Source organism: Nyctibius grandis, chromosome 7, assembly GCF_013368605.1.
Source record: "Nyctibius grandis isolate bNycGra1 chromosome 7, bNycGra1.pri, whole genome shotgun sequence".
NCBI classification, from domain to species: Eukaryota; Metazoa; Chordata; class Aves; order Nyctibiiformes; family Nyctibiidae; genus Nyctibius; species Nyctibius grandis.
In genome coordinates, this window is record NC_090664.1 from 37312099 (window position 1) to 37335138 (window position 23040).

Genomic DNA, 23040 nt, shown 5'->3' on the forward strand with positions numbered 1-23040 from the left:
CAGGAATGTGGAATTTGTTTTCTAGATTGCAATAAGATAATATTCCTAAAATAAATAAAGATGATCACTGAAATATTTTTTGAGAAAAAAACAATCAAGTTGTAAAAGAGTCAGGGCTTGATCTTTATTTCTTTGAAATCATAAGAAAACACGTATCTTGTTGTGGGAGAAGAATGATTTCTGTAAGTAAATAAGTACTCTGGGAGATTCAGATGAAGTTGAACAGTGAACACAGTGTCTGATTTAGAATATGTCTTATGTGACACTAGCCCTGCGTAGCATACAACTATGTAATGCTTTATGATTTTATGGAGAAAATGTATATAAATACAGTAACAATTGGCTTTCAAAGTGTACAAATGCAAATGGAAGGATGTGTGACAGAAGGATTTGTCACCAACTCTCCTCTAGAGAATGGAGAAAAGTAAGCCTTTAATTTTCAAAACATTACAGCACAGAGTTTGATCATTTCTCTGCAAACCTGGATTTAAAAGTTTTCTAGTTTTGATACACCTTTTACAGTCTTTGCTAAAATGGTAACTTGTAGTTTCAGAAGACATCTTGCAGAACACATCTATCGGAATCTGCTAGAGGTACAACATGCTGAAAAAGTATATTATCCAGAAAGTTGAACTATGCATTACTTTGAAAGGTTATTTTTCCAAATTTTCATAGTTTTTAGTGTCAAGGCAAAAATGAGTGGTACCTCAGTTTCTAACATCGGTGTCAAACACAAAATGCAAGTTTAAACATTAATAGTTGCCAATAATTCTAATTACTAATAAAATTAGTAATACTTTTAAAATAGTAATTAGAAATAGAGCTAACAAAATATCTACATATATTATTTACATGGAGAGGAATAGTGTGCATAAATGGAGCTGCTGTGTGAGGGGAAGTGGTACTTTTAGCCTGTGGAAAATTAGCAAAGGAAAATTTTTAAAGACTTTCAAAGATTAGCAAGGCAGAAATGACTTAACATTTTCAGGATAAATTTGGGAATGGATTTCCAGAATTGAAAAAGTGATCTGGAAAAAAAAAAAAAGACCTAGTGAAGACAGAAAGGAGGTATTAGTCTATAAATTTATTTCAACATTTGATTTGAGATGAAGGGATTAATCTCTCAAGTATTAAATATAAATGGCTCGATATTATGATCCAAACAAATCTTGACTAATTTCAATATGTCAATAGTAAAACTTAAGCTAGCCATTATAAAATATCTTCAAAATTTGACCCATGATCTCATGTTTTCTAACTTAATTTTCTGTATTGCCTAAAATATATATATTAAAAAAAATTTGCTCACATGAGCCTGGAGATGTTTGCTTCTTTCTCTAGCATCATATTTGAAAACAGCTCTCTCAACCTTATCTGGTTTTTATAGCTATAATAAGATGGAGTTTTCATTCTTTAGGGCTTGTGCTATGCATTAGACTAGGAAGAAATTTAAGCTATAGACATGTTCTCACATATTATAGCATAAATTGCCTTCTTTCAGGGTCCTACATAATTCTTGGAAATATTCTGATCTTTGTCAGAAAAAGATATTGAACTAGATTAAGTATTAATTTGATTAAATACAAGTATTCCTTTGTTGCTCTTGAATTGAAAATAACTGAGAGTAGCTAACAGTGATGACTCTTCACAGTGATATTTTTTAATGTTCTGTATATACTTGATCTTACTTTTGTTCTTCATAATTTGTTTTCCCCATTTTCCCTAAAAAAACCTCCACAATGTTTTCTAATCCAAGGAACTCTCATGTTTTATTTTAGCTATTGTTTTGCATTTGTGCAGTCCATGTAGAAGTTTTGCTCCCATACTAGATTAGAGAAGACTATTTTCTAATTACACACTCTATAATCTAGCACAAACACATTTATAACCAGAAAAGTGTTCAGTAAACTGAAGTTACTTCCCACATTGTGAATGGCACTGCTCCATTCCTCTGTTTCCTTATCAAGTGTTTTCATTCTTTTACATTTACATGAAAGAGTTATTCAAAAGAAATGTAAGATCAGGTGTCACAGATTGTAATGCTGGCATCAAAGTTTGGCTTATGGAACAGTTAAAAAATTTTCACTAGTAAGTGTTTTTGTGTGCATTTTAATTAAATTGTTTTTGAATCAGTAAAATTAAGGGCTATTCTGAATGCCACTAATGATGCTCCATTTAACAATTAGGGTAAAAACAATAACAGAATGTGTCTGAAGTCACCTATTGTGTATTTGATGCTATTGTTCTTGCTTACAGATACTTTTCTATTACCATATGTATGGAGCTCACATTGGATCATTGATTGTCTACCAGAGGACTATGGCAAAACATGAAAAAATTCTCCTTAATCTTACTGGAAACCAGGGAAATTTCTGGCAGCACAAGGCACTGATCCTGGCTGTAGATGTAGATGAAGATTTCCAAGTTGTCTTTGAAGGGATAGCTGGAAAAGGTCCCAAAGATGGCATAGCACTTGATGACCTCACATTTTCCAGGGAGTGCCTACCATCCCAGGAGTTTTTGCCAGCAGAACCCACAACGCTGCCTCCAACAGGTATGTTCCTGCTGTGAACAGAGAGTCTGTGTCTGTAAGTCTGGAAAGAATGAATAGCAGCACTGCTTTCACTTCTTTGTCTCTCCTTCAAAACAGAAATAGAATACATAGCTTGCTAAAGACGTGCTGCAACTAACATGGTTTTAAGTAGTTCTTTGAAATTCTAATAAAATTATTTTATGAAATAATAGTTTAGGTACTGAGTCAACACTTGTGCATCTGCAAGACTTACTGTCCAGCCATGTATACTTAGACAGTATCCTGCTTAATTCAATGGGATTTATTTATCAATAGTTGTAAAATATAGTAATTGTAAAATGAAGAACTAAGAGTGAGACAGAGCTAATATGGATAGATTGCAGTAAGGCCAGCAGGCTTTAATGCTTTTTGGCTAGTGGGAATTCTTGCTGATACTGTTTAGGCACGATATCCATCTTCGTCCCGTGTGATGTGGTGGCAGCAGTGGTGCAATTATTTGCATCATCCTCACTTACTGCATAGGGGAAATAAGACTCAAAAATGTTACCAAAAATTAATAAAGTTCTGAAAGCACTGATGTTGTTCATTACTAATATTTGCTTGGACACAAATGAAGAAGGAGAAACTCTTTCTGACAGAATAGGACAAATATCTTTCCTCCTTCCACATTTATCACCAGAGCTACTGAAATGTAAGCCCCCAAAGTGGAATTTAGGAGATGCATTTTGTTCCTGGGCCTATTATAAATTTTCTGCAAGACTGCGGCAAGTGATTTTAGCTCATTTCTCTTTCTGATCAATAAAACAAAGTTAATATTTCCCAATGTCGAGGACTACTGGGAGAATGGATCATTAATTTATGTGAGCTACTTTGCTTTGTTACTGCTGCTAATGAGTAGCCTTCCCCTTTAGGATGTCATTAAGCACTGCTCAGACACTGAGAAATAACACTGATGAGACTACATCAAACTTAAGAAATTACGCTGTATGTTGTGCACAAGATAAGCAGGAAAGATAGGGGCAATGTTTTCCATATATATCTCTGATAAGTTGCCAGTTACAGTATGTAGTATTGGCTTCCTACTTCTGTCAAAACAGTCACGAAAATTTATTGCAAAAGAGATTGGCATTTTAAAGTTCAGCTTTATATGTATGTTACCCCAAGAGGATACTAGCTGAGATTTCTGATTCTTTGTTTTTGATGTTTTCAGACTGTACCCTCTTAATGGTAGATGCAAGTCCCTGTGGCAATGTTAGAAACTTTAAAAGCTTTGTTTTTGATAGTGAAGGATGTTCCAAAACACTTTTATGATATATATGATAAAAAAGCTACTAAAATCTCAGGAAAAAGCCACTGGAGACTGATTTCTTGGTGTAGCTCATCTAAGATGTACCTTGTCAACTTTGTAGATTCACAACACTTTGAGATATTGGTCTAAATTAATCTTTATTGTGAACAATCTTTTCTATATCGGCAATTTTCACTTGTCCTGGATAAGAGTTTCCAAGCCACTGAGGGTTCCAACTTACAGCTACTATTTAGCAGAGATATCTGTTTGGATCATTGCTTGAAATGTGGGCTTATAAACCTGAGTATGAAATGTACTCCTGCCTACAGAAATGTTCTGAACATTGGCAAAATGTATGCTGGAAGCTGTGAAAAGTGTTCTGTGATGTAACTTCATAAACTAGAGCCTGCTAGAATGGCCGTGATGACCAACTGCAAAAATCTGGACTGCTAGACTTTTCTGCTTATATGCAGAGACAAAGGAGAGTTTAACCAAAAGTGAAACACTTATATCCATTGCTCAAATTTTTTAAAGTTTCTGAGGATGAAGAACATACAGCAAAGATCCGCATCTTTCTTGTCTCCAGCTAGAGAGAGTATTTCCTAAGAAAGCTGAAATGGTTCCTATGGACCTGGCAAGATGGCAGGATTGCCTAGGTCAGGTAGCATATTTTCTCCACACTTAACCACTCTTTCTCTCCATTGCATTTCAAAGATGCAGTGACAGCTATTTTCTATATGCTTTTTCCAGTAGAAAGGAGTTAAGAGTTTTCAGTCATGGCCTTTCCAGGAGGCATTCACACCCTTTTCTTCATGCAGCAACTGTAATTTCAAAGGGAGTTATACGATCCCCCCAAGAGTGTTCACAGGTTAAGATACTGTCTGACTATGCCCACAAAATGTGAGACCATTGGCGTGAGTCATATTTTATACTTACTTTTTTTACAAAAGAGACATCACGGATTTGACAACAACTTCCATGATCTTCAAATTTGCTTGTCCTCTCTCTCCTTTCCCTCCCTTCCCCCCTGAAGTGTTGTTACCGGCTGTAAAAATGGCAGATCCCTTCATCAGAGCTTCTGCTCATGTCTCCCTACTACTTATCTGGGAATACAACAGCTGCCAATGGCCCGATCAGATTAGCAGGCTAAAATGGAGAAAAGTTATTCCCAGAGACAAGAGATCTGGTAGCTGTTGACTTCAGTTTTGTAGAGAAAACAGTTGTTATTTCCAACAAATTAAAAGAGATTTACTGAAGTGTTACACGTGTCTTTAAGAATATAGGAATATTCACAGGAGATCACATCAAGGTCCATTTCACATGATACCCTGTCTCCAACACTGTCAATGAGAAGCTGAGCAAGAACCAAAAAAGGACAGGTATATATGATACTTCCTCCTAATGTTCCTAATATTTCCTTTTTGGGAGACTTATGAACCAAATGTGGTTTTGCATATGTAGTAAACCTTAATGTATTTGCCTTCTGTATACAGTCTAGTTTTCCTGGGAACACACTCAAAAGTTTACCCCCTCCTTATTTTTGGCAGCAAGTTGTATAGGTCTGCCACTTGCTGAGAAAGTGACTCTGTTTTCACCCTGTCTCCTGTTCAATAATGTCTTTTACTGAAAATGTCGGTGAACAACAGGCAAACCCACCTACTCCATATTGATGTCTATGCAGTCGTCCTTAAGCAACATTACACACTGAAGGAGTTTCAACTTATTTCTTACATGGAAACTATTCCATATGTTTTCCTTTCTCCGACTTTTTAAAAAATCTGCTATAATCTTTTGAGATTATAAAATCAGGTCTGTGTAGGGTATTTAGGAAATGAGTGAACAGTGGAATGATACTGTAGCAAAAGGATTATTTTTCTCTTTGATCTGTTTCCTGGTAAACCTAAAGTTTTCTTTGCTTTGCCATTTTTGAGCATTGGGCTGATGTGTTCCTGGAGCTATCTGCAGTACTCTGCTGTGTCTCTCCTTAGTAGTGGTAGTGATGGGAGCTCAACACCCATATATGAAGATGGATTGTGTTGTTCCGTGTAACTCAATTAACATTGCATTTCATTGCCATTTATTTGCTTAACTGTGGCTGTTTAGCTCAGTTGTGGTTGTATAGGATACCTGACACACCTGCCTGGGGCTGGCAGCTATGTTACAGGGATTACAGGAAAGTCCAATGCCCTGCAATGGTGGTTGATGTCAGGAAAGCTGCCTAGTGCATAACAAGTGCTGGACACTGTCACTGTAAACAACCTCATTTTCACAAAATACTTCTAATATTCATTGTTATTCTTAGCTCACATCACCCTGAATAACTTCATGCCACTAGCAGAGTTTCTTAACTCATTACTCATGCACTTCCCTGGTCTTTTACGAATAAGCATTAAAGAATACAGCCTTGCTATGTTTTTTTTTAGTTTGTTAGTTGGTATTTTGTTTGGTTTGGCTGTTTTGTTTTTTTTTTTTTCTAGGCTGGTTTTTGAATCATTTTAGTACAAATGTCTAATTCACAAAAACAATTAAAATTTGTAGAATTCAGTAATATAGCTAAAGTTAAACTAAATAAAAGCAAACTAAGAGAATAGTCAGGAAATCAGATTTGCCAAAATCTTTTCATTTGAAATATTGCTCAAAACTAAATTTAGAGTGTAATCTAAAGAGCAAAGAATATTGCTTATATCACTCTTTTGCAGATATAATTAGATTTATAAAAATTTACAGACACATAAATAGTAATAACCCTGGCAGTTATTCTAACTAATATATAATTCCATGAACAATCACATTTTATACTTCACTGCATAATGTGATCTCATAATGAAAAGAGCAAAAAATGTCTCCTTATGCACAGCTAACCAAATAACAAAGCATTTACATGTTCCTTTGAAGCAACCAGCACTGACCATTGTCTGAGAGAACAGGATGTGAAACGAATAAACTGGCATGTTTAAAACACTTTAAAACCAGTTCTGGGAAAAACAACAAACAAACAGAAACCCCAAGCCTATAAAGAGTACTCATGATTTCTGATATGCCCCTGAATTTTCAGAAGATAGAATATACCTATATAGTTGCCTTAATCACATACAGCAGGTTGTGAAACTTTTGGTTTTCCTTAATTAGTACCTGAACAGAAACTGACTTTCAGATGTATCTAGAATGAAATTCCATGCAAGTGACAATTTTCATTTTCACCTGTATAATAGTATGAAAAGAAAATTTCATTATTATAGTCTAGACTTTTAAAAATTATAAATTGACATGTTTAATTTTTTCTCTCGCCTTTCTGGCACAAGATACAATTATTCCATACTTTACAGAAAAATGGTGGAAACACTGCAGAATAAGTAGATTGGTTTAGTAGCTGGACACAAAGCTAATAGTAGTCATGCATACAGGTGACTTGAATTCGACTTCTACATACATTGTCCAGCTGTTATGAAGGAAATGATCCTTTTATTGACAGTGAAGGAGACAAAATATATAGCCTAGATTTTCACGTTGTATTTTCTGATTCTATGAAGCTTTCTCCAGCTAAATTCCAAGTCTGTGTAATTATAATCACTGTACTTTATCAGTTTAAGTGGAATTATTTGCCCTTGGTCTACCTATTTCATTCCACAGTTTCTTCTTTTTATTTGTTGGTAGCTAGGACCCTGATTTGTCTCCTTTGCTTTTGAGCTCTAGCCTTACCAGGTAGTATGATGGTTTTAAAAATTAAAATAATATGCCCATTCGCTAAACTAAAAAAAAAGAAACAACAACCATTTATTTATACTAGTCTATTTTACAAAATAATTACAAAAATTTAGAATGTATTAAAATTTAAAGATACATTGGAGTTAAAAATATTTTTTTTCCAACATTCTCTGGGGATTTAGGATACATTTCTGTCCATAACCAACCATTGCAACATTTGTACATACAATAAAGTACAGACAATTTGCAGAGGTTTCTCATACTTTATTATAATTTTATCTCAATGAAACAAAATGTCTCCCCTAGGTATTCCCAGATCTAGTACCTTGAATGTGAAATAAAGCTCAAAGACTATTTGGAGCAGCATTCAGGACCCTGGATTGGGCCCATGATTGATTACAGCTGTAGGAACTGGACAACAGAACATGATTAATGTCATGTAAGGTCCTTGGAGGTAGAGCACTGTCAGCACTTGTTTTTCTGTTTCGCAAAACAGTTAAACATCTCCAAAATTTTCCTTAGTTTTCGGCTCTCCACAGACTGATTTCTGAGAAACGTATTTCAGAGCAGACATCCAAATAAGTATCAGGTCAGAAGAAACGAATTTTCAGTGCTGGCAGTTTGAAGTGAGTCTCTGAGCAGCAGGTGAGGGCAGGTATTTACATCTATGTTCATGGTAGAAATTGGTGATTCCTTTTGGCAATGGGTAGCTGGGGTATGGGAATAGACTTTCTAACCAAAGTCAAACTGCTTATAAAAGTGCAAGAGAAATTCCTGCTGCTATGTTTATAAAGGAGGACCCTGTTAACAGAGCCCTGCTCTTTTATTTTCTCCCTACTGGGAGAACTAAGCAGACTTTTACCAAATCTAAGCTTTCCCAGGACCATCAGTGATACTGGCATTAGCTCACACCTTTCCCTTTGTGTTTGTTACATATTCCATACACAGAGCCTGCCTCTGCCTGGGTGAACTGAGAACATGAAAGCTCTAACCCTACTTTGCATTCCAAGAACTAAAAAATTACCCTTACTTGAGTGTAATTATTACTTTTCTCTCAGTCATATAAAGTAGAGAAATAATGCTGCAATATAGGGCATTCTTAGAAATATCAAGTGTTTTTACTGTTAAGACTTGCAACTGCAAAAGTGATGTGTAAAAAGAGTTATATTTTACAGTATCTAGTTCTATTTTACCTTTAGTGCAGTACTTCTTTGCTGGGCATTTGAATTGTCTAGACATCCTGGAATAAAATTTGCATATGTGGTTAAGACTGCAGGCATGTGTGTGCTTCATTTCTCTCACTCTTCATCTGTAGGAAAAAAGCTGAATTTGAAGTGGCTTTTCAGCACATACTTTAGACTATATTTTACTTTTCTAATTACAGTGTTTACATTTTTAATAAGGTATACATTCTCCCTTCAAAACCCTCTTGCTTCTTGCATCTGCTTTCAAAAGGTGTCACCTCAGGCCCTCAGCCTCTCCTTTTGTTAGCTCTACTCAGACCAGATCATTACCATTTTTGCATGTGGAACAGCAGTAAAACTATCACACACCTGGATACTGCAGGTATTCAAGACTGAGGCATTAAGGAGATGCTAATTTAGATTCAAGACATTAGACTCACACTGAATGGTCTCTGACAGGTAGTACTATGGAAACCAACACCTCCAGTACTACTGTGCAACAGTTTCACAGCAGAGGTTGAAGATGATGGCTGATACCGTCAGGTTAGCTTCAGAGGAAAATTTTAAAGGTCAGAATACTGCCTTCAGAATGCTAGAAAATAAGAAATTAGAAATAATTCATAGCTGTTACGCAAGAAGGCCTTCAAATATGCTTTCTTGTTTAGTCTGTGTTTACTTTGAGGATCTTTTATTTCTTTTAAGGACTTTAGCGTAATTGAACTGATAGACTTTAATATTCCGTGTGTTTTATCTGGTATTGCCATTTTTCACAGACACCCAGTACAAGATTTTTATCTTGATAAAAGTGGTTATGAATAGGCTGCATAAAGCTTTATATATGACATCTCTACTTTGATGCTATTACAGCTCAACTTAAGGATATGTAAAGCATCATTTACATATTATGTCAAAAACTAGAATGTGCCTTGTTTGACGGAAAGGTTTCTGAACTAATATTATTAGTAAATGTCTTTCCATAAGGCTGAATTAAGGTAGAAGGCCTGCTGCTAGCACGATAGTTGAATGTCTGTCTTCTAACAGATGCCTTTGCAGTTGCGTAGGATACGTTTTCCAGTTTTCTGTTTATTATCTGGTTTTACAGAGCTATTTGCAATTATGTAGGGTTGTAAGAAAAACTTGAATTGTTTTCCAAATAGATGGAATCGTTTCCGTAATTCTACTGCTCAAATTCTACTGTTTTTCAATTCCAAATCTTTTCGCTAGTTGAATGTGTGCTTACATTTGTAGAACAATATAGTTTATGAGCACATATTTTGTTGAGCATTATCTGGAGCACTTTGTGTCGCTAGATAGAGAATGCACAAGCATTTAAAGATGTGATATCAAAAATTATTTTATTAACAAGATGAAAACTGACCTGAGAAACTATTTTCTACAAAAAATAAAGCAACTTACTGTATGTGATGAATTTGGGGATGATGTGGTAAGACAAGGTGTTACATCAGAAGAAAATTTTTACCAATTTCAGTGAATGAGACCCAGAATATCACAGTAATTTTTTTCATAAGAGTAATCCTAGTTTCTGAAGAGTTCTAATAACATACTTTCCATGCTAAGTAATAGCTAACTAGATAGAGAACTGAATGAAACTGGAAGCTGAAACACTAGTTTTATGCTGTGATAAATGATTATAGAGTAAAGACCAACAAAAATAATTGAAAAATTAATTTCTGAATCTCAGTATTAATTAATCCAGGTTGTTTAGCTAATATATTTTGATATTCACAATTAATATTACTATGCATACTTCATATAATTAACTAGTTAATTAAGACATTTTAATTGCAAGCATTAGTTATTTTCTTTTCATGTGTACTGAAGATCATAATGAAAATAACAAGATATGTTATCCAAGGGGGAAGGAGAGCAGAGAGACAGGGTGAAAAAAAAAAAAAATCTTTAAAATGTTATATTCTTCAGTTTTAGATGAAAGAAGGTCATGCAAAGAAAATGCTTATCTAGAATAGTTCTTTGTGTCTAACATTTTAGTGAAGAGTTTTTCATTTAGCAAATTTCTATTTTAATTTTTTAAAAGCAGAAATGCAACATTCAACAACAGAAATGAACTGTGGCTATTTAATAGCCAACAATCAAGTAAAAATTAACTATCTGTTTCTTGATGATGAAAGAAACACAGCCTGTCCACCAGACCAGGAGTTATATCTACTCTGTCCCTCCCAACAGAGCACATACATTTGTTTCTCCCCTGCATATCTATATATACAATCACTTGCACAGTCCTAGAGAAAGTACTGACTTCTAATTCTCAAACTGTTTGAGGCTGTAAACTTGGGAAATGCAGCTGAACTATCTCTTCTTGTGATATTTTGACATTTTTCATGCGTCTGCAAAAAAACAGCATCCACCAAAAGGCTCTGTGCAAGCAGAATGTCTGTTCTAAAGAAAGTGTTTCCCTACTGAGAAAATGCATAACAGTTACAGTGATCCCCTTTCAAGTGCCAGTATCAATGGCAAGTTATAATTATTCCATGATGATAAACTTGGGCATGATTTTGATCATAAGCTTTTAAGCCTACTTCTCTCTTATTCATAATTCTTAACACAATTGTTTTAATGGGATATATAAAACCTAATTAGCATGATAGATAGTGATCAGGAATAAACAGTAGCTGACACAGCAAATAAAGATTCATTATCCAAGAGAGAAATTTTCTTGCTATTCTTATTTTTTTTGCAATAGGATAAAAAATCCTCAATAAATATTATCTTAAGCTAAAATCTTGAGTCTATCTTCCTACAAGGAGGAAAAGATCGTTTCTATAGCAGAGCTATTTCTGTTCTGTTGTGCCAGGCAGGGACAGAGATGGCTTCTTACACATCCTACAACTTACTCCCTTTGGAATCAATTTCTGTGAAGGATGCTTATGTGATTCTGTGTAGTGACTTTTAGGAGATGTACAGATGCCTCCAAATGCGAATGCCCGAGGGTGACTTCCAAGTAGATGCTATACATTGGGCAAAAAGCTATTCCAGTCATGAAGCTAAAGTAGTAAGGTTGTTATAACTCAGGGGAGAGTACAATTCTTTCCTTCTGTCCCTGTAGAATAACCCAGGATTGAGGCTCTCAGTTTTGAGAGAAGATTTGGCTCTTAGTGGAGATAAAGAGTTACAAGTGCTGAAACTGCTAATTTGAAAGCTTGGTTAGCCAGGCCATTATTCAGTATTCTAGTGCATACAAGACATGATCTACTGGTTTATGAACTTAGAAAGACTCAGAGATGTAGTTTAGATTTTAAAAAAAAATCTTGAATTTGGATACTCAACTTCAAATTAGTGAGACGTAATTTGTCACAAAGCAGAAATGCCATAGAAGTCTTTCTTGTGATTTTGTCACAGCCATAGATATAAAATTAGCATTCTGTATTTTGAAGTTGTCTAGTGTTGTGGCTAGGCTTCAAAAGAAGATTGGCACAAGAAAGTATTCAGCTTCTGTTGGACTTTGAGATGAAGGTTTGGGCCAGGTAAATAGAAGGGTTTTGAGTAGTATTGTTTTTTGGGTTTCAGATCTGTTTGTGCTTTCTTCTGTGTTTCCATTACCTTCCTCTCTGCATGGAGGAGAGCTGAATGGCAGAGCTTGCATACAAATCAGTGTATCTGAACTGGCCATGAATAAATTTAGGCTAGATGCTAAAAGGGTCCCTTATCTGAAAACTGAAAAATAGCCTTCCAGTAATAGCAGTGGAGAAAATTACTGATTATATTGAAGGCAGAGGAATTGCTTGAGATTGTTGCCTTTCATAAAAGTGAACTAGACCAGGTGATTTGAGCAATTCCTGTTAAAGCCCAGCTTCCTAAGAAATGGGATAAAACAATTTCATCAGGGCTTTCTTTCCAACCATAAACTTTTCTGCTGTTTCCTTGTTCAGTCACTTGCTAAGCTTATGTGCTACTATTTGCTTACCTCAAAGAGTGCTGCTTTTGAACACATACTGAATTGAGGAACAGTTAATAAACTTGTTATTGCTTTGGGGAATAAATTATTGTGCTGGATTGGTCTAAGATTAAATGGGGATAATCAATAAAAAATGCTTTTGTCTTAATCATTCATAATGGCTGGAAAAAAATAAGGAACAGAACTACTTGATCACATTAGGAGACATTAACAGTATAAGTGACATTAGAGCATACAGGTTCCAAATGCAGTTGTTGTTACTTGCAGAATCTCATCTCAAACCACTGATGCTGACTTTATAGGTATATTTTTCATCTTTTTCTTTCATTGTCTGAGAACAAACATGGCTGTAACACAGAGGAAAGGGAGAAGCTGACCATATTAGAAGCTATGCTTCTTTGAGATACTGAGTGGTTAAAGTGTTTGTTGGTATCTTTCTCTTCCATCAAGCATAACACATTTTTCATTTTCCTACTGACCTTTCCAGTGGAGACTCAAAGGTGTGTGGAAGGCTGTTCAAGACATCAATAAAATCTTTTAATCATCATGTCCTGTTCAGCTCACTATAGCATTCTGGCTTATATAGATAGAAAGTTTTGTAATATCGTATGTAAGTAAGTACAGTAATCCTGAAACTCATTCCTTCTGAGCAATGACAGATGAAGGATTCATAGGGGTCATGATATTCATTTTAATCAGTTTTGGACTTTTTTCATTTCTCCTGCACCTGACTCTCACTCAAGTATTGCTAAAGAGTTTAAATACTGCTGTGTTTAAATGCTGTAATTGTTTATAGAAATTCTACACAAATAGTATTTCTTGCAGTTCTTTCACACTTTCACCCCATCTGTACATAACTAAGAATATTCCAGAGCAGTTTCCTTTGTAATTTACATTTGTATTTTTGAACATTAATACTGATTTAAAGGAATAGATTGACATTCATAAATAGCAGAGGTCCCCAACAGAAAATAGATATACGTAATTTGTTATCTTCCCCTTTGAATAGTGAACAGTCATATGTCAATTTAAAGCCATTCCTGGACCACCTTATAGTGTCTAACTTCTCAAAAAAACCCAAAAACAACCCCAAAAAAAACAGTTCCTGGAAGAGTCTTCTGAGGTCTTGTGGACGTACAATATAATCACTCAGTGACTATTTTGTACTTTTACTGCTTAAACCATGTCTTTTTTCATGCCTTTATTTGCCAGAGAAGGGGTTTCTAAAAGTATTTTCGTTTATACTTCCAGCTGTGGAACCAGAGTTTCTCAGGTTCTGGGCTTCCGTGTCCACTGCCTTCTCTCACCTAGGTTAGATCTGACCAGGAGAGGCTCCTACCCTCTGGTATCAGAGTCAGGGCTGTGACTGTAAATGCGAGCTGGTTGGTCAGGCTTTGAGTGTGGTGGAGAATGTGAAAGGAACACATATTCCAGTGCACTCAGTGAAGATCTCTCCTTCAGCCTGAGTTACAATATATCAAATGCATTTCATTCACAGTCTCACCAGCTTTCCTTTGGTCTCCTTATAGAAATTCCTTCCTGATGTACCCCAGCTATTCAGAGTTTGTGCACCCCAATTCTCATGTTCAAACTGTTCTGATTTATAGGTTTCTGCTTTACTTCAAGCTATTTTTTAGACTCAGTCTGCAGATTTTTCTCCTGTCAGAAATACAGCCAGTGAAACCACTGACCAGATTCTGCGCTAGGCACCGGGAAATGCAAATGCTATACCTTCTTTCACTCTTCAAACAATGAGATGGAAATTGGACCATTAAACTAGAGGTCACAGCTAAACCACTTTGGGCTCTAAGGTAGAGATGTCATCAGTTATGCATCAGTCCAGGCTTTTATAAAAGCACTATAACGTTTAGCTGCTGAGGCAAGGTGTCAACGTACAGTTATACAACGTGTTTTAGGTGAGCTGTTGAATTGTGCTTCTAAAGGGCATGCTACAACCTAGAGTCAAGCCTGGAGATCTTCAGAAGGCAGCCTGACTGGCTTCCTGTCAGATCTGCTGCACCAAGGTATTCCCACATGGCACAGGGGTTGTATGGCTGCCTTCTGTGGTGGAGAAAGCTGGAGATGCAAGACTGAGTTTAAACCTTTTGACCTAAAAATGCATATTACTACAAAAAGTCACAAACGAAAGAAAAAAAAAAATTTAAAAAAAAAACGTTTAGCCTGTTTTTCAGATTGTGGATTTTATGCCTAAGGAACACCTCTTCTTTATGTGTCTTTGTTAAGGAGTTCAGACAGTGAATATTTAGTTTTAAATTGTTTGAGGCGGAACAAGGCAAACCAAAATTTTGTTTCATTGCATTTTATTTTATGTACTAAGAGTAAACTCAGGTGAGTGATTTAAGCTTTTTGGGTTAGTTAGTATTTAATCTTTCTCACTGTAGTAGATGCATATGATGAGTACTATTATTTCTGAAAATGCTTTGCTTAAAAACTGGATGTGTATTCCTTTTTGGCTTAGTATTTCTTTGTCCACTGTCAAGAAGATAAGTTTTAAATTTCAGCTTGGCTTTGGAAAGGGAAGATTGTATATAAGAATTGATATATTCCTGTTCCCATTATCCATATGTCCTGTTACAGCAGTTTTCCTTGTCTGTCCATTTCTTTATGTTTGAGACTTAAACCATCTGATTAGCACTGGAATAATCATTATAACATGTACTGTAGCTTGTTTCAGTTTTCTGTCAAGAAACAAAACAGTCTTTATGCTATTGCAATAGAAGGAGTATCTGTCAATGAATCCAGGCCTAGGTCTTTTTTTATTCACTTTGGGATTTCCCATCTGAAGAGATTAACTGAAAATTTCCTTTTAAGCTGACCTGCTAGCACGCTTTATAGACTAAATAGGTGTAGAATTGCTCAAGCAACATGGGAAAGTATGTGCTATTTCTATTACTGACAGTATTAGTATACCAGTAACGTAGTAGTGGAGGAGTTAAAAAGACCTAGTAAGACCTTCTCTAGCCAAAACCTGCTTTTTTATTTCTTTTGAGTGAATGCACATTCACATGCACCTAAGCACTTGAGACTGAAGCTTTTATTCTTTATAGTATTGTTTTTAGAGTTCCTCTGCCCTGCCTATGTTATATCCAATAAACTCAGCATGAAGAGGCACGGAGTGCCCATCTTGCCTTCAGCTCCCCTTATCCTTCAGAATTTCTGTTAACCTTAAATACAGCAAAGTACAATGTTAGGGCACACTGAATGTGTCACAAAGTGGGTATGACTTAAAGTGTATTGAGTGACTGATAAACAACCATTCTTTCTAATGAGAAATAATAAAGTACCAGCAAATGGAACAAAGATGATGTTTCAGTGCTCTGTCATGGATAGAGACGGTAGCATTGAACAGTGACAGACTACCTTGCTGTTTATATTTTTGATTCTTAATGGTTCTGAGGATGAATATTACTGCATCTGATTACTGGAAAAGAATTCTCTTGTGTCTGTATGTGGAAATGGACAAGATAAGAAATCAACTGAGGAAATTTTGGTTGTTGGAGAAGCCTTCATCAGCTCTTTGTCATGGGAGAAACTTAGAATGTTAAGAGTTTCTTCTCAAAGTCCCTCTGCAAATGAACTCAAGCTGTTGTTTTTTTAAACTTTGGATTGTTCAGAATGCAAATCAATATGTCAAGGTACTTGAGAGGCTTGCAAAACCAAAATTCAAATATTTGCACTGAATTCTAGAAAAAAACAGACTATTTACAGAGAAAGAACTAACATATAGTAGTTTTTAAGTTGTCTTTTTTCCCAGCACTTCAACTTCTGAAAGTCTTTAAAAATTCTTGTAATTTCCAATACTTTGCTTTTAAAATGAGATGCATTTTTCACATTCCTGTGCTGACAAGTCATTATTAATATACATCATGAACTGCAATGGAAACACTTTACTCTGTGTCCTTGGATTACACTGATGAGATATTAAGCGAAAGATGTTCTTGTTAACCTTAACCTTTTTTTTTTTTTTTTTTAAGAACACATACAATTCAGTCATACAGTAGTGTCAACTCAGAGCAGGAATGACAATGGAGTAATTGTTGCAGGGAAAAACTGAGAGATCTAAATTATCTAGAGAGCCCCTATCCCTGGGATATCAAACTCTTAGCCTGCTGATTAATTATTCTGGCGTCTATACATAAAATCTTTTGAAAATATTTTGAAGCAGGTCTAGCTTTTCAAGCCTACTGATGTGTTATTCTGATACTTCTGAGAATTGTAAACTGTCCCATTTATTTCATTTGGTTTAGATTTGGAAAACATAGATGATGATACCATTAAATATAACAAGTTTAAGAAGCACAAGTTTAACAACTTTGTTGTTAAATCTGTTTCCTATCATTCTAAAACATGAATTAGCCTGCTGGTGATTTTAAAACAGTGCTCATATATAATAAGAACTGAAAAAGAAACAAGTTTAAGTTATGAGAATTAAGTGTTAAATGCTTATGACTAGAGTCATAACTGGTGTAATCCCATATACAATCATATTTTTGCAATTTTCTAGAAGTTCTGGTCTTATTTATCTTTATCAGTTTAGTTATCATACTTAATTTATTTCCAATAAGCAAGGATATTTAAAGGACCAGCTTCAAGAATATTGGAATCAAATTGAGAAATTTGAGACTTTCATCTCTATTTTGTAGCTACTATAGGTGTGGATAAATGTTTAGTTTATCTGTTATAAATTATCGTAATTATACAAGCAAATTAAGGTCTGCAACTGCACTTTGATTTTTAAAACCTAAAGGCACTACCATTAATATGTAATTTAACCTCCTGTATAACACTAACCAGGTTTTCATCTAGAGTTTTCCTTGATTTATCAAATAATTTTAAGTTAAACTAAATATATCTCTTGGGGAAAAAAATGAGTCCTTATTTAAAGCCCTTAAGTGAGAGAATTTATGACAGTCTTTGGTTATCTGTTCAATGGTTAATTACGCAAGCATTTGATTTTAATTTGAACTTCACTAACTTCAGTTTTCCAGCATGTAATGTTGGAGTTTTTTCTACTAGATTAGATCCTTCTGCTATCAGTGTTTGTCTTCTTACAGGTAATTACAGAACATGATCAAGCTATTTCTTAAGTTTGTCTCCAATAAATTACATTAATTTGGCTCCACTTGGTCACTCAATGTAAGTGTATAATCAGACAATTCCTTTGGGAATCTTTCATGGCCAATCCAAGCAAATATGATACAATTTGATTTCATCAATATTGAGTGAAAATGAAATGATTGCATACTCACATATGAGTCCAAACACCTTGTGAGAACTTGTAATGGATTTTAATGGTAAACTAATAAGTGATATTTGAAAAAAAAATTTAAAAATAGCTATTACCTTCATAAAGTGAAGGGTGAGGGATTCTCATCCTGAAATAAAAGGCAAACTAAATATTGTGGAGGAAACAAACAACTGATGAACAGTTTGGGTGACAAAAAAATTAGCTTTAAATATAAGGTGTTTCTGAACAGACATGTAGGAAGATAATCTGAAGATCTTTTAAGTGATAGTGGAAAAAATCAAGTCCTTCTCAAATATCTCTATCTGCTAAAGTGAAAGGAAAGAATAAATAAAAGTGCTTGTGCATCATCTTATCATACATTAATGGAGTTAATTTATTTTAGAGAATTTAAAATTTTATTTGAATTTATTTTCAGGGAGGAGCTAAACAAACAATGAAGTTACAACGATGATATAGAGTGATATAAAATTATCTACCTCATGGAAAAGTCCTGTTGTGACACAGGCTATGGTTTCAAAGTTTAAAGAATAATTTTTTCTCCTCTGGAATTGCTTCTTTGAGAACACGACCATTCTTGCCAGAGTTTAAAGTTTACATGAATAGCACACATAGATGCTGTTTCTTAGTATGAATGTCTTTTCTGTAATTTATTGCTGTTCTGCCTCAATGCTGCACCTATATACTATGTTATCTTTATTACTACTCAAATTTCATTGATGTAGAAGATAAACCATATTTCATTTCTACTAGTAAGATTATTTTCTCTCTTGATGTTTGCAGGTACGTTTTTTTCAAAATGTGTTTAAGAGAAACATCTTTATAAAATAAAGGTGATTAATTCTTGTCCTAATTACGTATTTTAAACTGTAAATGTTAATCTGTTGATTTTCCTTAGGGCATATAAAACAAGGGGATTATTGACTGGTGCAGCTGTTTTTCTCTGTTGTATAAATACTCCTCAATTCAAAGATTATTGATCTGAAAGACACTAACAGCTCCTTTGGGTCCACTGCAGTCTAGTGTGTTGATGCAGCTACCACACAGGGCAAAAAGTCTATCTGCTAATAATCTTTAAGGAACACTGCTTGGCGGAAAAAGTTACTGAATCTTGCTAAGGAGAAGTTCCTCTCAGTTAAATATCCCTATTATACCCACAAGTATCTACATAACAGAGTGTTTGGATTGTTAAGATTGAGAAAAAGTAGGGAGGAAAGGAAGAGAGCTTAAAAAAAAAAAAGCCTTTTCATATAGGTTTGGGGTTTTTTTGTTTGTTTATTTTTTTTTTACAGTTATAAAGATTTAGAAATATGTCATTTAAAGAGAAAACATACTATGGAAGTACATCCAGAAACAAGTCATGTTATAGACTCTGTTAGACAGTATAATATCATTCATTACACATGCTTGAAGAGATTCATTCCTGCCAGGTTCCAAGATGGATATTTTTTTTCCTCAGAAAACAAAGACTTCCACTTTTCATCTTCACTTTTTTTTTTTGACCTGAAATTGGAAGCAATGCTACAAAGGGACCTCAAAATGCAACAGTTATTGCAATTATTGATCATGATGAACAGCAAGGAAAAGTATTTCCAAGCATGGACTACATCCTGAAATTTAAATTCTTAGTTTGTTGACAAAATATTTTTTTTTGCTTAAATTCTTAGTGCAATCGCATAAAAGGAATGTAGGGTTATAATAACTAGCTCCTAAAAATAGATGCCATTGAAATTAGGCAGCAATTTTATAACAATTCTCTGTCTCCCTTTGGGAAACAACACAGATTATTGAAATCCTGAAGCACATTGATAGAGAGGAGAAGTTGCTGATGGACTCTGACTGTCTTGCAGGTTGCAATGATTAGATACTGACACATCAATACAGTCACTCCATTCTTTTGGCCAGGACCGTTTAGTGATGTTTTCATAAACTTGTAACAATGAACTTCAAACAGGTCTTTTTCTTCTAGTCAGAGCCTACCATTTTTCCTTGTCTCCAGCTCTGGTGACCTTTGCCTGATGTTCTTGACTTTCTAAGTCATTGTCATATTTTTATTCTGGCTTGCTTCTTTCTGTTCAGGACTTTTCCCTCTTTTCTCTGAGCAACTGTTAACAGTCAAATCACACACAGTCTTCTAGAGCAAACATGATACGTATTTTTATGTTACTGAGAAATCAGGAATTAAAAATGTACAATTTCCCTGGAAAACTTAGATATTACTATGGTATTCCAATATTTTTATTTATTTATTTATTTTTAATAAATACGAGTTAGGAGGATTTTAGACTTAAGAAAGAGGTGTCAATGCTTGTTTTCTTTAGCTAACATCTAGTGATTCAAGGCATGTTTTCACTTTACCCAAAGCCTACAGCAAAGGGCTGCGGCAATGATTTTTCACTTAGTTTGGGGGATTTATAATTTAGAGTCTGGCATAAACAATGTCCAAGGGTTGGAGGTTGCCAACACACCAACCGAAAACCTCATTTCTTATTTTATTTTTTAAAATAAATCTGTTATTCTGACCTTTTAATAAAATCTAGTCTTATGTGTATTTCATTTAGCTCCATCAGGTCCTCCTTTAAATTAAGGTAGTGGTAATGGAAACGTTTTTAACACCATATGATTTTCAGTATCAATTAACTCAAATTCTTCCCATACTTGTACAACTTTCATATATGTGCATATTATAATTTTATGTCTGATGAGTTAATATAGTGATACTCATATTTTTAAATAAAATTATGCTTGTGCATATTTTTTTTCTGGCAGAGCAGAATGGAAAATGGAAATAGGGAGGGTCCATTTCAGAATTTTTTTGTCTCCCTTCCTGATTAGAGAATGTACTGAAGGGGCTGCTTTTATCCAGAACCCCGTAGAAACTGATCCAAAATTAAAACATGAAGCTTAGAAATGGATCCTGTGAAATGAGTCTGACAATTTTTAGGCTGTACAATAGCAGAATGATCCCTCAATAATGCCAGGAATACTGCTCAAAAAGGACCACAGCACCTCACTGAACTTGCATGGGGAAAAAAAAAAAAAAAAAAGAAATCCATTAAAAGGCAAACCTCTGTAGACAAAATAGAAACGCTTTTTTTCCCAAATTGGAGCTGCTAAACTAAGCTCAACTTTGCAGCTAAAATGAAATGGTTTAATCCTACACCACATGAAAGAAAAAAGTCAGCAATTAAGTCAGACTAGAAAGCTTTGTTAGTGAAGGAATGCCTGGCTAGAACTTGCCCTCAAAGGCTTTACAAGGGAAACAGTCATTTATTTAGGCAATCTCTTGACAAAATACAAAAGACATAACCTGATAATTGATTGGCACTTCAGGGGAACCAAAGGCTTTTAATGAAACTGCTCTGGACCACCCTCCTCCTCCTAAATATCAAACTCTGAGATGTAACCTTGCAGTAACCTTGCTCGGGTGCATGGCAATGCGATTCACCAGGAGACCCCTATTCTTCTTTTTTTTCAGGCTCCTGCTCTCGTGGCTATTGGCAATGTCAGAATGGCAAGTGTTACAGACCAGAACAAAGCTGTGATTTTGAAGACAACTGCGGGGATAATACAGATGAGAATGAATGCGGAACTTCCTGCACCTTTGAGAAGGGCAGATGTGGCTGGCAAAATTCCCTGGCGGACAATTTTAACTGGGTGCTCGGGGTCAGCTCACCTCAACGTCTCAGACCTCCCAGGGACCACACGCTTGGAAATAGAACTGGTATGTTGTTAGTTCACAAATAAGATGTAATTGTCTTCATGGAGCTTCTCATATCACCCTTCAGAGGCAATAGGAGAGTTCTAACACGTCTAATCAGGTTGTAATTTTTAATGAATTAAATATGTAACAATATCAAAATACTAATTACAGTTGTAAAACGACTTGAAGTTAAGAAAAATTGATTCTCAGTTGTTTCTTCTTTAAGTATTGCTGTATGAAAGGAGCAAGATTATTTGTTACTTCTCGGGAGAGAGGCATTTGGTCTGGCTGCAGCTTGCAAGGGTGAGTTAGCTCAGCTCTGAGATCCCCTTGGTCCTGTTCCTCCAGGGCCTAAGTTCATTTCCAGGAGACCCCCAGATGTACAAGTGTCTTTTTGTCTTAGGAAAATCCTTTTTTTGGATGCTTAATCGTATCTCAAGTGTGTCTAAAAGAAAGATGGAAAAAAGCCATTTAGGCATTAAGAAACTGATCTGAAATTTTAAAGTTACATGTAGTGATGATTCATAGTTTAATTTCAGGTCATTTTAAATAAAGAAATTTAAATAAATACATCTCCTTTGTTAGTGGCAGTGCAGTTCCGGGCTTGTTTTGGCCAAAGCACTCAGTTATCTGTTCTTGTTCTTGCTACAAGCTCTGTGCCTTCATCCTCTGCCTTTGAAGTTCTCATAGGTCATGCAAAGATGTTACCGAAGCTGAGCTCAGAACTGATTTTAAATTGAAATATTCCACAGCAGAGTTGCACAAAGGCATGGAACTTCTATTTAGTAGCTGTTGAACATTTACATGAACCTGTCAAAGGACAAACCCCAATAAAATCAAAGTTTACTTGAAGGCTTGTAGAAACTCAGGGGCTAGTGAAAGCTTGCCAAGGTGAATGAGGGTGAAACAGGCAGAAATTATCACAAAGATTATGTGTTCATATGTTTTTAACTTTAGAGACAGTCCAGCCTAGCTGCATTTCACTGATCTCAAAGTAAGATATAACACAAGAGAAGTGCCCTCCAATGTGTCCCTGTCTTTCATTTGGCTTTTAAAATAGCCAGTTCCGTTAGAACACAGATTTACATATCTCTGTGATATATATGTTGAATCCACTCAAAGTATTAATAAAATTACTGTTGATCTCATTCCCTAGCCTGGAAATTTACTCTATAATCTGAAAGTTAAGTATTTTTGTTGTGGTGAGTGATCAAAGAAGTCAAATTCTCCATTTTTTACTCAAGAGCTGCTCTACAGTCATGAAATTGTACTCTCAAATAAATATATTTAGAATTAATTTCAATTTTCACAATTTTAATGTGGTCAAATGTTTAAAGGTGAAGGTGGCATATGGCCATATTGTTAGAACTGATAGCACTTAATAACTGTTCATCATGAGAGAACCAAAACAAAATTCAGTTCAGCTG

At 35.1% G+C, this 23040-nt stretch overlaps 1 protein-coding gene across 1 annotated transcript in view; it reads left to right on the forward strand.

Annotated features, from left to right (window-relative positions):
* The window catches only part of MALRD1 (MAM and LDL receptor class A domain containing 1), a 302374-nt gene that overhangs the window by 131310 nt on the left and 148024 nt on the right, over positions 1-23040 (forward strand). Inside the window, 2 exon segments of the mRNA XM_068405612.1 lie at positions 2257-2554; positions 21389-21634. Of these exon segments, the coding sequence (XP_068261713.1) occupies positions 2257-2554; positions 21389-21634 (544 nt within the window).